The sequence below is a fragment of the Embiotoca jacksoni genome, unplaced genomic scaffold (assembly GCF_022577435.1).
Source record: "Embiotoca jacksoni isolate LCO1_2020_lvr unplaced genomic scaffold, fEmbJac1.0.p SCAF_10, whole genome shotgun sequence".
In the NCBI taxonomy this organism is placed as follows: Eukaryota; Metazoa; Chordata; class Actinopteri; family Embiotocidae; genus Embiotoca; species Embiotoca jacksoni.
This window is the reverse complement of record NW_027185230.1, coordinates 8,236,114-8,249,493: the sequence shown is the minus strand read 5'-3', so window position 1 is coordinate 8,249,493 and position 13,380 is coordinate 8,236,114. Positions and strand designations below refer to the sequence as shown.

The 13,380-nt window shown below is 40.4% G+C and overlaps 2 protein-coding genes across 5 annotated transcripts in view; both read left to right on the top strand.

The window, feature by feature from the left end:
• The window catches only part of LOC138206776 (rab GTPase-activating protein 1), a gene marked incomplete at its 3' end in the record, with an annotated part of 68,444 nt that overhangs the window by 28,979 nt on the left and 26,085 nt on the right, over positions 1-13,380 (top strand).
• LOC138206760 (probable G-protein coupled receptor 21) lies at positions 5,802-12,831 on the top strand. The gene has a single exon (XM_069163712.1). It carries the CDS (start codon positions 6,952-6,954, stop codon positions 8,197-8,199), a length of 1,248 nt encoding a protein of 415 aa, XP_069019813.1. The 5' UTR covers positions 5,802-6,951; the 3' UTR covers positions 8,200-12,831.

Below are 13,380 nucleotides of genomic sequence, written 5' to 3'. Positions count from 1 at the left end.
GAAGTTGATGATCACTCTTTATCACTATTCATTTAAATCATCAGCTTTTGTTTTGCCCTTAAAATCATACATGCGTTACAGTCATTTAGGGATGTTTTGTTGTTGCCAGGTGTGTGTCAGTCACTGGACACCTGTCCTTGAGAGGTTGCTAAGAAAAGAAGCATAATACAGACAGTTAACAGGACTGAGTTGTTCTCAGCTAGGCAACAAGGGAACAATACATCACGCTCTTCCTCATTTTTACAGCTCTTTTCTTTTGGCTTTTCCGCTCTTGCTATCTTGTATTTCTTTTTCTCCTCCATCTCTTCCTCCTCTCATCTTTGATGATCTCTGTGTTTCTTTCTTTTGATTTTCATCCTCATCCTTTCCTCACATCCCTCTCCTTCCTTTCAGCTCTTAAGTCGTACTGTCATCTATTTTTAGCTCCTCGTGTGTTGGACAGAGGAGGTGCGTGAAAGCATGGAAGTGTGTCTGGATTGCGGTGGGAGGGGGCGGGAGGTGCAGGCTGGTGGGGGTGTGTGTGCGTGAGACTCTGTGGGTATGTTTGGGTCTCCATCACGCCACCTAAAATTGCCCAGCACGAGACAAACTCCGCAGTCCTCAGACAGTCATTAGGAATAGGATGTAGACAATGCCACACTAAGTCTGACACTAATTACTACCCACTCAAGTTGCTATTTTAAGCATAGGATACTGAATCACTCAATTTGATCATCACATCATATGATCTAAAAATAACTCACTAACACTAATTATTCTCACAGAGATTTAGTCGGATCTTCACAGAAGGCACGAAGGGGACTCGCTAGGGCTAACCCCTGCAATAAAAACCTAATGATGCGAGGGATATTAAAAAATATCTGGTGAGATCATGCTACCTGAATATGGCTGACTATGTCAAAGCAATTCTCATGTTAAGTGGAGGTGCAGCATCTGCTAATACATGTTATCTCAATGCAAAAATCTAAATGCAGTCTGAAACTGTTTGAATCTTGCTTTTAGAAGGACTGTAGCTCTGCTATAACCACAAGAATATTTATTACAAGAAATTGAGTCATTGCCAGGTAGGGCTATAAATGTCCAAGTACACTTAATGTTTCAGTCTCTCTCTCTTTCTCTGTCTCGCTCCTCCAGAAAAGGTAAACAAAAAAAGACCCTTGAGGAAAGTAGGCCATTTGTGTAATAATACATTCCATAAGTCCCATTGTTAGACAAGGTTTACATTGTAAAAAAACAGTAGTACTGTGTGCTGTACGTCAGCATGTGTGCATTTTGAATGTGAAGCTATTTTGCAAACATATACAGTGGGTACGGAAAGTATTCAGACCCCTTTAAATTTTTCACTCTTTGTTTCATTGCAGCCATTTGCTAAAATCAAAAAAGTTCATTTTATTTCTCATTAATGTACACTCAGCACCCCATCTTGACAGAAAAAAACAGAAATGTAGAAATTTGTGCAAATTTATTAAAAAAGAAAAACTGAAATATCACATGGTCATAAGTATTCAGACCCTTTGCTCAGTATTGAGTAGAAGCACCCTTTTGAGCTAGTACAGCCATGAGTCTTCTTGGGAATGATGCAACAAGCTTTTCACACCTGGATTTGGGGATCCTCTGCCATTCTTCCTTGCAGATCCTCTCCAGTTCCGTCAGGTTGGATGGTGAACGTTGGTGGACAGCCATTTTCAGGTCTCTCCAGAGATGCTCAATTGGGTTTAGGTCAGGGCTCTGGCTGGGCCAGTCAAGAATGGTCACAGAGTTGTTCCGAAGCCACTCCTTTGTTATTTTAGCTGTGTGCTTAGGGTCATTGTCTTGTTGGAAGGTGAACCTTCGGCCCAGTCTGAGGTCCAGAGCACTCTGGAAGAGGTTTTCTTCCAGGATATCTCTGTACTTGGCCGCATTCATCTTTCCTTCAATTGCAACCAGTCGTCCTGTCCCTGCAGCTGAAAAACACCCCCATAGCATGATGCTGCCACCACCATGTTTCACTGTTGGGATTGTATTGGGCAGGTGATGAGCAGTGCCTGGTTTTCTCCACACATACCGCTTAGAATTAATGCCAAAAAGTTCAATCTTGGTCTCATCAGACCAGAGAATCTTATTTCTCATAGTCTGGGAGTCCTTCACGTGTTTTTTGGCAAACTCTATGCGGGCTTTCATATGTCTTGCACTGAGGAGAGGCTTCCGTCGGGCCACTCTGCCATAAAGCCCCGACTGGTGGAGGGCTGCAGTGATAGTTGACTTTGTGGAACTTTCTCCCATCTCCCTACTGCATCTCTGGAGCTCAGCCACAGTGATCTTTGGGTTCTTCTTTACCTCTCTCACCAAGGCTCTTCTCCCACGATTGCTCAGTTTGGCTGGACAGCCAGGTCTAGGAAGAGTTCTGGTCGTCCCAAACTTCTTCCATTTAAGGATTATGGAGGCCACCGTGCTCTTAGGAACCTTGAGTGCTGCAGAAATTATTTTGTAACCTTGGCCAGATCTGTGCCTTGCCACAATTCTGTCTCTGAGCTCCTTGGACAGTTCCTTCGACCTCATGATTCTCATTTGCTCTGACATGCACTGTGAGCTGTAAGGTCTTATATAGACAGGTGTGTGCCTTTCCTAATCAAGTCCAATCAGTTTAATTAAACACAACTGGACTCCAATGAAGGAGTAGAACCATCTCAAGGAGGATCAGAAGAAATGGACAGCATGCGAGTTAAATATGAGTGTCGCAGCAAAGGGTCTGAATACTTATGACCATGTGATATTTCAGTTTTTCTTTTTTAATAAATTTGCACAAATTTCTACATTTCTGTTTTTTTCTGTCAAGATGGGGTGCTGAGTGTACGTTAATGAGAAATAAAATGAACTTTTTTGATTTTAGCAAATGGCTGCAATGAAACAAAGAGTGAAAAATTTAAAGGGGTCTGAATACTTTCCGTACCCACTGTACATGCTGTATGAATGGTATTATTAATATGATCGTTGTTGAAGTTGTTCTTGTTGACATCGCCACCAGGTCTTTGCTTCTATAATTACAATATCCAGGAAAAGGTTTTCAGTAATGATTTCGATCATGAAAAATCCACATGATGCTCCATTTGTCCAAGTTTTGGTACAAATGCCTTAAGAAATAAAATTTTTATAACAGAAGAACATCAGTGTTAAACTTAATCATAGAATTCATCAGTACTGATAAGCCCCTTTTGATGTTGTTGTTGAGACTGTGACACCTGAACATTAAACCTGGACTTGCATTTGTAAGCATTCATTGCAATGGTAATAAAAAATGACTTCCCCCGCCTCTCCCCCCTTATCTCTAAGATGTATACATTGTAATTTTTCGAGAGAAAACATCAATGTAAGGGTTGGTCAAGACTCAAATTAAAGATAAAAAAAAAAAAAAAATGCATATTTGAGGGGGTTTTTAAGAACAGAATTTTGAGCTCACCCATAGTACCAAATTTGAATGAAATTTTCCCCCAAAAGACCCATAGCAAAATTATTCAATCCCTGAAGTCAGAATTTAAGAACAATTAACCTTTGCCTTCATGACCTCCAATAAATGTTTGCTGTAGGACTTTGATAACAACCGTCTGTGACGATAAGCCCATGATTGCGGTCATGCGCCAGTACTTCTCCGCAAGCAAGAGGCACACCTCTTCTGCTTCTGCTGTGTTCAGTGAGTGGCAGAGAAAAACACACAAGATAAATCACCAAACTATGGTAAGAAAAAAAATCCATACGTCACGAGTTTTTGGTAGCTTCTGACATTTCTCTTTTGGAGCACAGATTTTCATTGGCCTGCAGATCTGGGAGATGAGGAGGCCATTCAAGTACGTTCCTGGAGCGACTCTGAACCAAGCTTTGGTTGACTTGCAGCTCGGCTTGCGATCACTGTCATCGAGGAATAGTTCAGTTTTTGCCCAGCTTCAGTTTACATGTCGTGGCCATCACGTTCTTCTTTAGTATAGCTTGGTATAGCAAACAATCTGGAATACCATTTATGCAGTCAAGTTTACTGTCCCAGTCACTGTCCCTTGTTTGTCCCATGAGCAACAGGACAAACCATCTCAGTGTCTGATGGGATGGCTTCTGGTCATAGAGGCCTAGCCCTTCTTATTCCATACTTACTGCTAAGTCATAGGTCGAAACAGTTTCAGTTTATTATTATTTATTTTCAGTTCATTCCATAAAATATACCCTCAGGACGCTACAGACCTGTCCATATTTTTCTTGCATAAGTCTACATTTTATGTGCTTTGTGGTCAGGAATGAGGTGTGCTAAGGTTTGCATGCTTGAGGTTCTTGCTTGCTTAGTGTTCTTCTTACAATCAGTACTAATACTTTATTCCTATTTCCTTTTTTCTTTGGCAATAATACTTTGGCTCTTCCCTCCACGGCCAGGAGCGTTTGGTGCTGTACCATGAGTTTTAACCTGCATATGATGCTGTCAGTTGTGTCTCTTGGAACTTGAAGTGTCGTGGACATTTTCTCACTTACTAACCACTGCCTTTTTGGTGTAATGGAAGCAATTTTTCTCTTAGCAATTCAGACAACTGCTGTCTGTTTGCAGTTAGCTACTCAGCTTTTTGACATTATTTTAGATTAAATAATTCTGCTACTCAGAAAGATTACATTCCACATTTTAATTATCAATTAGACTTCGTCACTGAACTCTTGAAATGATTTTAATTTATAGAAATTCTGCATTATCGGAGAACTTCAGTGTAAACAATCACATACTAAAGTTGTATACATCTAACAGCAGCTGTACATGACTGTGGTGAGCTTCTGCAGCCATCTTGAAAGGTCATTTCATCTATTTTTTTTTTTTTTTTTTTTAGAAGTTATTTCTCTTGTCCTACAGACTTTTCTATCGATGAAACGTAAAGCAAGGGTTTTCTCCATCAAAATAGCTGTTATAAATGGTTGTTTTAGCATAACTATGTTTTTATTTTGTATCTGAACTTGCTGAACTTTCACCGTTTTCAATCTCTCCTTCACTTGCAGTTTGCACCTAGAAGGCAAACGCGGTTGCTAATTGCATAATTACTTGCTGTGTTAGTGAACTGGCTGCTAATTAAACACAGACTGTGAACGCGTATTTAATTATTTATGCTATGCTTTCATCTATTTAAATTAGTCTCAGTTTATAAACTATGATTTTCCTGTTGTAATGTTTTCATTTTTAGATTAAAAGCTTTACAATAACAGAAGTAGTACAAATCTATTTATCGTTTTATTCAGAGGACAGTTGAGTACCTGCATGAAAAATCCAAGGTCAGTACAGTTTAAATTACGGCTTCATTAGTAAACTCGTAAGAAGAGGTAAACAACATTATTATTTTACTAGAAATAGATAATAATTTAACAACATTGCTTTTAATACAGTCTAGCAAAGGTCTGCCCTGTCTCTTTGCCTTTTTTGTTTGTTTGTTTTTGTTTTAAAGCAAATTCACAGAATCTTGTTTAACTTGTGTCAGCCTTAAGCACAGCTCTGCCCATATAGTTTCATCATGCTAGGATGCACAAAGCTATAGGCGAACCAGCTGTTCTGTACTGTGTGTCCTCAGTCTAGAATGAGATTTATAATAAATATAGTTCCTGCAAACTCTACCATCACATGGTCATTGTTTCACTTTAATAAATACAATAACCTCGTTGCGCTCTAGAAAGAGAATGTCCAGATTCCTGCAGTCCACATTTTTCTGTCTTTTAGGAAAGAGGGGAGCGGCTAACAGTTAACAGTCAAATATCAATTTTACAAGATCTAGATTAGACTGTATGTTTCAAAGTTTTGCGGTGTAAAACAGTATGTTTAAATCGTGGGATTATTATGAGAAACACTGGCTCAAACAAAACAAAAAATGGGGAGGAGTGGGAGTGTGGGGGAAGAAGGCAGCCTCGTGCCTCAGCAATTGCTCATTGGTTGGAGCCACGAGGGAAAGGGAGGGGCCTCAGTGCCACTGTTTCTGTAGAGAGAGGCAGTGGGAGCGAGAAGGAGTGTGAGAAAGAGACAGCAAAGGAGAATAAATCAACACGGGGGGTTCTCCCAGCATCAGCGTGCCTGCCTTCTAAATTTCCACTCCAGACATAGGTGCTGCTCCTCTGAATAGGAAATAGAGCTGAGGTGTGTTTGTATGTGAGTGTGCAGGCATGTTTTAAACATCAGTCACCCTGCACGCTGCCTTCATCCGCTCAGCTCACGGCTTTCTGCTGTGATTTTACCGCGAAAGGAACGGACAGAAACGGAGACAAGAGCAAGCGGAGATGGAAGAGTGGTGAAAAGAAGGGGAAAGAGCAGCAAGAAAACAGAGGAGAAGAAGAAGACAAAAGAAAAGCAGGGTAAAGGACAGAATTAAAAGCACACATGCTTAATCTTTCCTGCAATTCTTTTATGCAGCGCATTAAACAATAATGTCTTTTCACTGCAAGCTGTGTCTGTGACTCTGTGGACAATAGACAGATAAGAGAGATCTCCCGTCTGGGCATTTCTGCAGCTGCAGCAGATGTTGAAGACATCTCAGACTTAATAGGGAGTGGAGGGATTTCAAGCATAACTTGGACCGGAATTCCTTCAAACAAAGTCACATTTCTGTCTATTTTTTCCTTTTTGTGCCTTCAGCTGGGAATTAAGGATTTTTTTTTTTTTCGAGGAAAAAAGAAAAGGAATACCGCTTTTTTTAATCTGTTTCTACACGAGCGTTTTTTTGTAATCGTCAAAGCCACAACTGCCTGCACTGAGGACAATTCCAGAGGACCTTCTCACCTTTATCTGTCCTTACCATCCTTTCTGCATTTGCAGTGGTAGATGGCGGCAGTCTTGTCATGGAACCGCCGCATGGAGCTTTTCATTTGGACTGAAACCATACTTTCTGAACCAGCCAGCAACCTGACGAAATAGAAGGGTCTTGCTTTCATCGTACCCTTGAAGGGCCCCTCACACACGTATTCCTGCCCAAGATGATGAATTCTTCCCTGGATCCACTGAACCAGAGCTCTGCTGACTCGTCCAACTTATCTGCTCCCTTCTGCTTACTTGAGATAGGCTATTCCCAAATTTTCACCACCTGCCTCCTGGAAGTCTCCATCATACTTCTCCTCACTGTTCTCATTATTTCTGGGAACCTGGTGGTGATTTTTGTGTTTCACTGTGCCCCTCTGCTAAGCCAGCACACCACCAGTGCTTTCATCCAGACTATGGCGTATGCTGATCTGCTGGTGGGGGTCAGCTGCCTTTTCCCCTCGCTGTCCCTGCTCCATCATCTCCAGGGCCTCGACCCCAAACTCACCTGCCAGGTGTTCGGGTACATGGTGTCTGTTTTAAAGTCAGTTTCAATGGTGTCTTTAGCGTGCGTGAGCGTAGACCGCTACATTGCCATCACGCGGCCTTTGACTTACGCATCTCTCGTAACACCGTGTCGAGTGCGCTGCTGTATTGCTCTAATATGGTTGTACTCCGCTCTAGTGTTTCTCCCATCTTTTCTCGGATGGGGGAAACCTGGTTACCACGGCGATGTGGTGGAGTGGTGTGCCGTTGAGTGGAGGACTCGTCCGGCTTTCACAACCTTTATCGTTGCACTGCTCTACGCCCCAGCCGCTCTCACTGTATGCTTCACCTATGCCAACATCTTCAAGATCTGCCGCCAGCACACGCGGGAGATCAGCGAGCGCCACGCACGTTACCGGCCCCAACAGCTGCAGGGTCCGGGGATCACCGTCGGATCTGTGGGCAGGGACCACAGAACAGTTGAGCAAGGGCAGCTGCCACACTGGTCCCAACCACCAAAGCCCCAACACCAGCAACCGCAGTGTCAGCAGTCCACGTCAACATACCCAGACAAGCGATATGCTGTGGTGTTGTTTCGCATCACCAGTGTGTTTTACATCCTCTGGTTACCCTACATCCTCTACTTTCTGTTGGAGAGCGGAGGGATCTACCACCACCCTGCAGCCTCCTTCCTCACCACATGGCTGGCTATAAGCAACAGCTTCTGTAACTGTCTCATTTACAGCCTCTCTAACTCTGCCTTCAGGAAGGGCCTCAAACGCCTCTGCTCCTTCTGTGTACAGCGCAGCGGCAGCGGCAGGGGCTTTGGGGTTAGGAACACCAAAAATGCTTTTATTGGTTCTGTTGAAAATGGATGTGGAGGGCCGGGGTATGGATATGGCCATGGGGAAATGGGAATAGGTACAACATGTCATGTGTAGTGCAAACACGGAGGGAACTCTCGTGCCAAATTGGAATTTTAACATTTACAAAATGCCTGAAGTGATTGCTGTAAAATGTTAAAATGTGCTGTGAAGAGATTGAAGGAGGTGTCTTATCTGCCGCTGCCGTTTCTGGCATGTTCGGAGGTTACACAGGCGTCCTCTCTGCACTGGCCACAGCTGGCAAAGACAAAGAATGACAGTTGGGAGCAAAGCAATGAAGAATAATAAGGCCTAAATGGCCTTTCAAGGAGTTTTATAGTGGTCAGGGAAACACAGCATTCTGTTTATGGACAAGTGTGATAGATGGAGGGGATTGGAAAAGAGGAGAAAATGGTGTCTGAATGTTTCTGGAGATTTGAACTCTTTTAAGGATGAACAAAATGTTTGTCTTCTTGTGTTCATTTATTTTGGAATTTAACTTATTTTAACAAAACGTCACAAGAGACCTGTTCTGAAAAGCTGCATGTGCTGTAACATCGTGACCTTCACTTCTTGGCGGATTATCAGCACACTTTAAAAGAGAAATGAATGAAACCAGAACAACTGACTGCTGTGATTTAGTAACGTCGTACTGAGGTGAACTGTCAATAGAAATCTCTTTAATTACAAACCTGCTCTTACCCTCTCAGTATTGGACTCTAAAAATGAGTGTTTGTTGTGTCTCCTGTTGTTGACTGATTGATTGACTGAGCTGGGCTGGAAAGAAATGTAGATGTAGACCCAGTACGCACACTGTTTTATAGTTTGACTGAACTGATTATGATTTGTTTTCATCAAGACATCCATTCAAGAACTTTGAATTTTTGATTATTTATTGATGTTGTTGATTAAAAAAAAAAAAAAATAATGTCATGGGTTCGCACACTGCACCCGTTGTTTGTAATATGACATGCTTCCCAGCTTTGGTGTACGACTGTTAACCTGACAAAAAGCAAATGTAATATTCGATGAATTTCTCTTTCAAGTAGTATTTCAAATCTTTATTGCACCGTTGTTTTACATATGTAGCTAAACTTATTTTACAAGCGTTTCGAAGACAAAGAAAGACCAAGAAAGGATGTATTTTTACACTTCTTGTACACCGATTGTTGGTACATCATTGGGCAACTTTTTTTTTTTTTAATCTTTTCAAGGCGTTTGATCGAAGGTAGAACATGTTAAGCATTTAGACCCTTGTACTGTGACCCCTACCTTTCTGTCTTCGGGAGAGAGGATACGGACGGAAATATGTTAATGTGGACATTTTTACATAATGTTGCAAATAATTACCTTGTTACAAACCTAGATGTATGCCATAGTGTGACTGCATTATTGTGCCTACATTTGGGGACCAGTGCAGGTGCACACGCACACACACACACACACAGACACACACACACACACACACACACACACACACACACACCATCAGAGGAGTACCGCATGTAAACAGAGCAGACAAATAGCTCATTCACTCAGCAGGCTAAGCATGGACAGGGGGCTGACCCCTGACTTCTTGCTTATTGCGGTTGTATGTGTGTGCGTGTGTGTGTGTGCGCATGCATATACATCTATGTGCATGCATGTGTTGTTATCCGTGTCCGTCATCTTGTTCCCATGTTTAAGTCTGTGGGTTCTTTTCACTATTGATATTTAATGCAATCCAGAATCCAGACCAATAATTAGCCGAAATGAATCCATTGTACAGACTCTGTCATAAACTCAGAAATTGTAAGAAATTATCTCTTTGTTGAGCTTAGAGACTCATGTCCCATGTTTATTTAGGTGGAGATATTCTCGCTTTATATGTTATATCTACCAAAGAAAGTTCAATAAATATTCTTGGATTTATGGTATTTTTTTCTAAATATCTAATATATAAAGATAAAGTAAAATGCTAGTGGGTTTTACACAAAGTTTGTGTAAAAGGTCCACTGCACTATGTTGGCTCAGTGATGCCTTGCGTGCATGAATATGACTGTTTCTCAGTATATCGTGATAAACGGTATTGTTGCCTTGATTAAAAATGAATTTGTTGGGAAAGTATTTTCCTCCAACAGCCAGCGAGGGCTCAGTTTGTGGACACATGACTGTTTCTAGAGGGCGCTGCCTGACAGTCGTATGCATGTGCAGAGATGAAAATGTCCATTAGCAGAGCCTCTGTCACTTGATTCCATATTCACTGTGGAATAACCACATTGGTTGTGAAAAATAATTTAAAAAAATGTGACTGTTATTTCAGCTGTTCCTCACAACTTCATACTTTGAAAATAACCAGGAGTAAACACATGACTCAAAACTGTTAATTGTTTTGCATGTATTTGTTAGTGTGTGCTCGGTGCGTATGAGTGTGTGCGTGGAGATGTGACCACTAAGTTTGGACTGTTTATGGTGTTCTAGCAAGGTTGCTATCAAAAGTTAGCGCCTTTGCTCATTGCTTTATTAGCTGCACATCACTTCTCTTAAGTATAATGTATTCTGTGAGTGTATGTGAGTATTATGTACAGTGAAAAATGTGTAATGTATGCCTACAGAAATGCCGTATTGAATGTCTGATTGTCAAAGTACACAAATTTATTTTGGACAATTATTTAATTTCTGTTTATTCTCTTGTGAAGTGGTAGATGTTGCGCAGTGTTGGTAGGTTTAGCAGCATGCTCACCAACTGAAACGACTGAAGTTGTGTCTTTATAAGGATGCATTTTCATTTTCTTTGTGTTGCTTTTATTAAAGTGTTTCTGCGGTAAACAGTCATTTTAGTTTGGAAAGACCAATGAGTTTGAATGTGTGGTAATAAATTCACTATTAAAATGATATTATTTCTGGGTAGGATTAGAGAAAACCAGATGAAACATGGACGTGTGGGCTGATCTGAGAAGTCGTTTATAACTTAAATGCAGGATTGTTACAATAATAAGAGAACACATACTACAGTTATAACAGTTTGTCAGTAAAATCAGGAAGGCCATTGACTGGTACATTTATATTTAGGGACTGAAATAAAAATGATATATGCAGGAAATGCAAAAAAATGGTCTCTAACTTTAACATTATTAAGAGTCCTTTAATTTTACACTGACTCATTGATTGTAATCTAACATATAAATATGGCTGCAATAATCATGAAATTTTATTTGACAATTGTCATACAAATAATGACGATTAATGACTTATTATCCTACTTATAGTTTAATGATGCATTCATTATGAAATTATAAAGAAAAAGTGCCATTTATTGGCATTAAACATCGGAACATATAAATAATAACTACATTTTTGTTTGCCTTTTAGGCTTTGTAAACAAAAATTGCACAGGGCAGATATGACTTAAACAACAACTTGAATATACAAAGCCTAAAGTATACAAAGACGTTACTGATAGTGACAGGTACCGATGATTAAGATAAATAGAACTTGAACTCGTCTGCCATTTAACCATAGAAGAAGAAGGGGTTGCAATGAGATGACGTCATTATTGGGGAGAAAATGATGTGGAATTAGTGATAGAAATATGACATGACTTTAGTGTCATCCAGCTGTTTTGTACTGATGAAAGGAAACGATTCCAACAATTGTAGCTGTTTAAAAGTATAATTTTGTATCTTTTAATATGGACAGTTATTGATTGTGGTGTTATAAGGCTCTGAACTACTTATTTATGTGCCACATAACATCAACAAATTTAAAATTTTGAATAAAAACATGATTTTAAAGTGACAACTAGTCAGATTCGTATCACAGAAAGACTCCCTTCCACAGTTACCTCAAGAGACTTGCTTTTAAGTTTGTGTGCTAATATCAGCCGCTTGGGAATGGTGGAATAGGTTTGTTGTCTTTCCTATCTTCATCAGGTCGCTTTATATACAACCCATTTCCAAATCACCAATGTTGTGACCTCTCCTCACCATAATTCACTGATCTTGTGGGGACTTTAGACTCTCCACATGATAACTCATTTTGACTTTTCAAGGAAAGTGTGTTATTTCCTCGTTTAGGCCCTCCACGTGTCAGCTGTTCAAACCCTGTTGCTGTAGCCTAATAGGGTGATTGCGAAGATTAGCGCTGACCCAAATGCAGAGCAGATACACTTATCGTAAATAACTCATCAGTTCATCATCGTTATTCGGGGACTTTTTCCTCATACTAATTATCAGCCCTACTTTAAACCGGCAACACCACTAATGGTTGACTCAAGATCCAGCTGTTCTGAGAAAAAGATTAATATCACGAGACATAAGACTGACCACTGGAACTAAACTTTGGTCTGGAAACTTTCCAAACACACAAATTTTTTTACTCTGCATATGTGTTTGTCCGCAGTGAACGCTGAAAACTGCTCATAGTGAACAATAGGGCCTTTGAAAGTTTTAGATTTAGAAATTGAAGCCATTAACATTTATATAATCACAAAACCCGATATATTTCACATGCCAAGTTTAATTTGTGATGAGGCTTCTCTAACATGTCTGCTTTTACAGATAGTGAGTGGTGGGATAATGTAAATGGTGGAACATGTTTATGCTATTAATGAAAATGAGTCTGTGAGCACAGACTTTTCATTCCATGATGCTGTGTAACCTGTATGGTGTTGTAAGATGTACATGTTGTGTATCTGTTCTGAGCAAATAAATGTGGTATAATCTCATTGTATTCAAATGACCGTGAACTAAATGCTATGAGCAGAGGCGTGGATGTTTTAGATAATGTATGTCTGCACGTGTATGTGTGCAACAACGACAAAATACAAGATCAAGTAGCGAGTCCACATTTCCTCTTATTTACAGCTTCTCTACATTTTCACAAGTCAAATGTCAGATCTTTCCAGACAAAAATGAATTGTTGCTGCATTAACTTGTTGCGAATGCAGGTATACAGCAGCATCATATTTGTGCCCTCAGTTGCATGCGGACAAAACTGCTGATGTTAGTGGACTCAAATGCAAAATGATACCTTCTGGCAGCGTGTTTAGTCTGTTGTGTTTTACATTGCTTCTTCTTTTGTCATCTGATCAGATACATATCTTGCCTTCTGTCGTTGTGCTGAAGCCGTAAAGCAGTGCACAAATGGCACAAAAAGTAGGCCATTACACGCACTATTAAGATTTAATGATGGATGGCGCGAAGGTGAGGAAACGGTGGTATCGGGAACTTCTGTCAATTCCAGATTATTGTAAAGGATCTTTGCAAAGCACTAAAGTTA